The 1,484-nt window shown below is 50.1% G+C and overlaps 1 protein-coding gene across 1 annotated transcript; it reads left to right on the forward strand.

Annotated features, from left to right (window-relative positions):
- Nucleotides 1-200: 200 nt before the first annotated feature.
- Nucleotides 201-1,142, forward strand: LOC311428078 (olfactory receptor 14A16-like; the record flags this gene model as incomplete). Its single annotated transcript, XM_084539637.1, has 1 exon — nt 201-1,142. One exon carries the CDS (start codon nt 201-203, stop codon nt 1,140-1,142), a length of 942 nt encoding a protein of 313 aa, XP_084395763.1.
- Between the last annotated feature and the right edge of the window lie 342 nt (nt 1,143-1,484).

Consider the following 1,484-nt stretch of genomic DNA (forward strand, 5'->3'; position numbering starts at 1 on the left):
ACTGCCCACAGTAGAGCCCCCTGTTCCAACAGACTCCGTCAGGCAGAATGAATCAGGATGCATGAAAGGGATCTGCTAAATGTCACAATATAGGTGATGATTTTAAATGAGAAAGAGCATTCGTTTCCCTCTGATACATTTCTTGTACTTTATTACTCTCATCCTCTTCTTTTTTCAGGATCACATCCTGAAAAAAGCAGATGTCCAACAGCAGCACCATCACTGAGTTCCTCCTGCTGGCATTCGCAGACACGCGCGAGCTGCAGCTCCTGCACTTCGCGCTCTTCCTGGGCATCTACCTGGCTGCCCTCCTGGGCAACGGCCTCATCCTCAGTGCCGTAGCCTGCCACCACCGTCTCCACACCCCCATGTACTTCTTCCTCCTCAACCTCGCCCTCCTCGACATGGGCTGCATCTCCACCACTCTGCCCAAAGCCATGGCCAATGCCCTCTGGGACAACAGGGCCATCTCCTATCAAGGATGTGCGGCACAGGTCTTCTTCATATTCTTCTTGTTTGGAGCAGAGTATTCCCTTCTCACCGTCATGGCCTACGACCGCTACGTTGCCATCTGCAAGCCCCTGCACTACGGGAGCCTCCTGGGCAGCAGAGCTTGTGCCCAGATGGCAGCAGCTGCCTGGGGCAGTGGCTTTCTCAATGCTGTCCTGCACACGGCCAACACATTTTCCCTACCCTTCTGCCAAGGCAATGCTGTGGACCAGTTCTTCTGTGAAATCCCCCACATCCTCAAGCTCTCCTGCTCAGATGCCTACCTCAGGGAAGTCGGGGCACTTGTGTTTAGTGCTTTTTTAGGCTTTGATTGTTTTGTTTTCATTGTGCTGTCCTATGTTCAGATCTTCAGGGCAGTGTTGAGGATTCCCTCTTCTCAGGGCCGGCACAAAGCCTTTTCCACGTGCCTCCCTCACCTGGCCGTGGTCTCCCTGATGGTCAGCACTGCCATGTTTGCCTACCTGAAGCCCCCCTCCATCTCCTCTCCATCCCTGGACCTGGTGGTTACAGTTCTGTACACTGTGGTTCCTCCAGCAGCGAACCCCCTCATCTACAGCATGAGGAACCAGGAACTAAGGGATTCCATCAGGACTCTACTTGAATACACACATCTTCAGCAAATTCACCTGTAATACTATGCCTAATATTAGAAATCCAGGCTTTTCTAAGAAAGAAAATAACGTGATATCTTCAATTATTAAATATCTGTATTGTTATTTTCTCTCATTATTTCACTTTTGTTTAAATAATATTTTTTCCTAGCACTGTAGAAGTCAATTATTTTCCAATTGAAGTTGGCTTCCTGTGTAGGTAAACCCAAAAAGAAATCCATCAGAAATTCACTGGTGTCAGTCTCTTCCTATCTCCTCTGGAGCTGGGGGAGCAACCTCAGCACGCAGGAGGGTCTCTGGATCAAAAGCCCAGCTGACACATGCAGGAGCATCCTCAGTGGCCCTTGGGACTGCCCCTCACTG

This window comes from Aythya ferina (assembly GCF_964211825.1).
Source record: "Aythya ferina genome assembly, contig: HAP1_SCAFFOLD_29, whole genome shotgun sequence".
In the NCBI taxonomy this organism is placed as follows: Eukaryota; Metazoa; Chordata; class Aves; order Anseriformes; family Anatidae; genus Aythya; species Aythya ferina.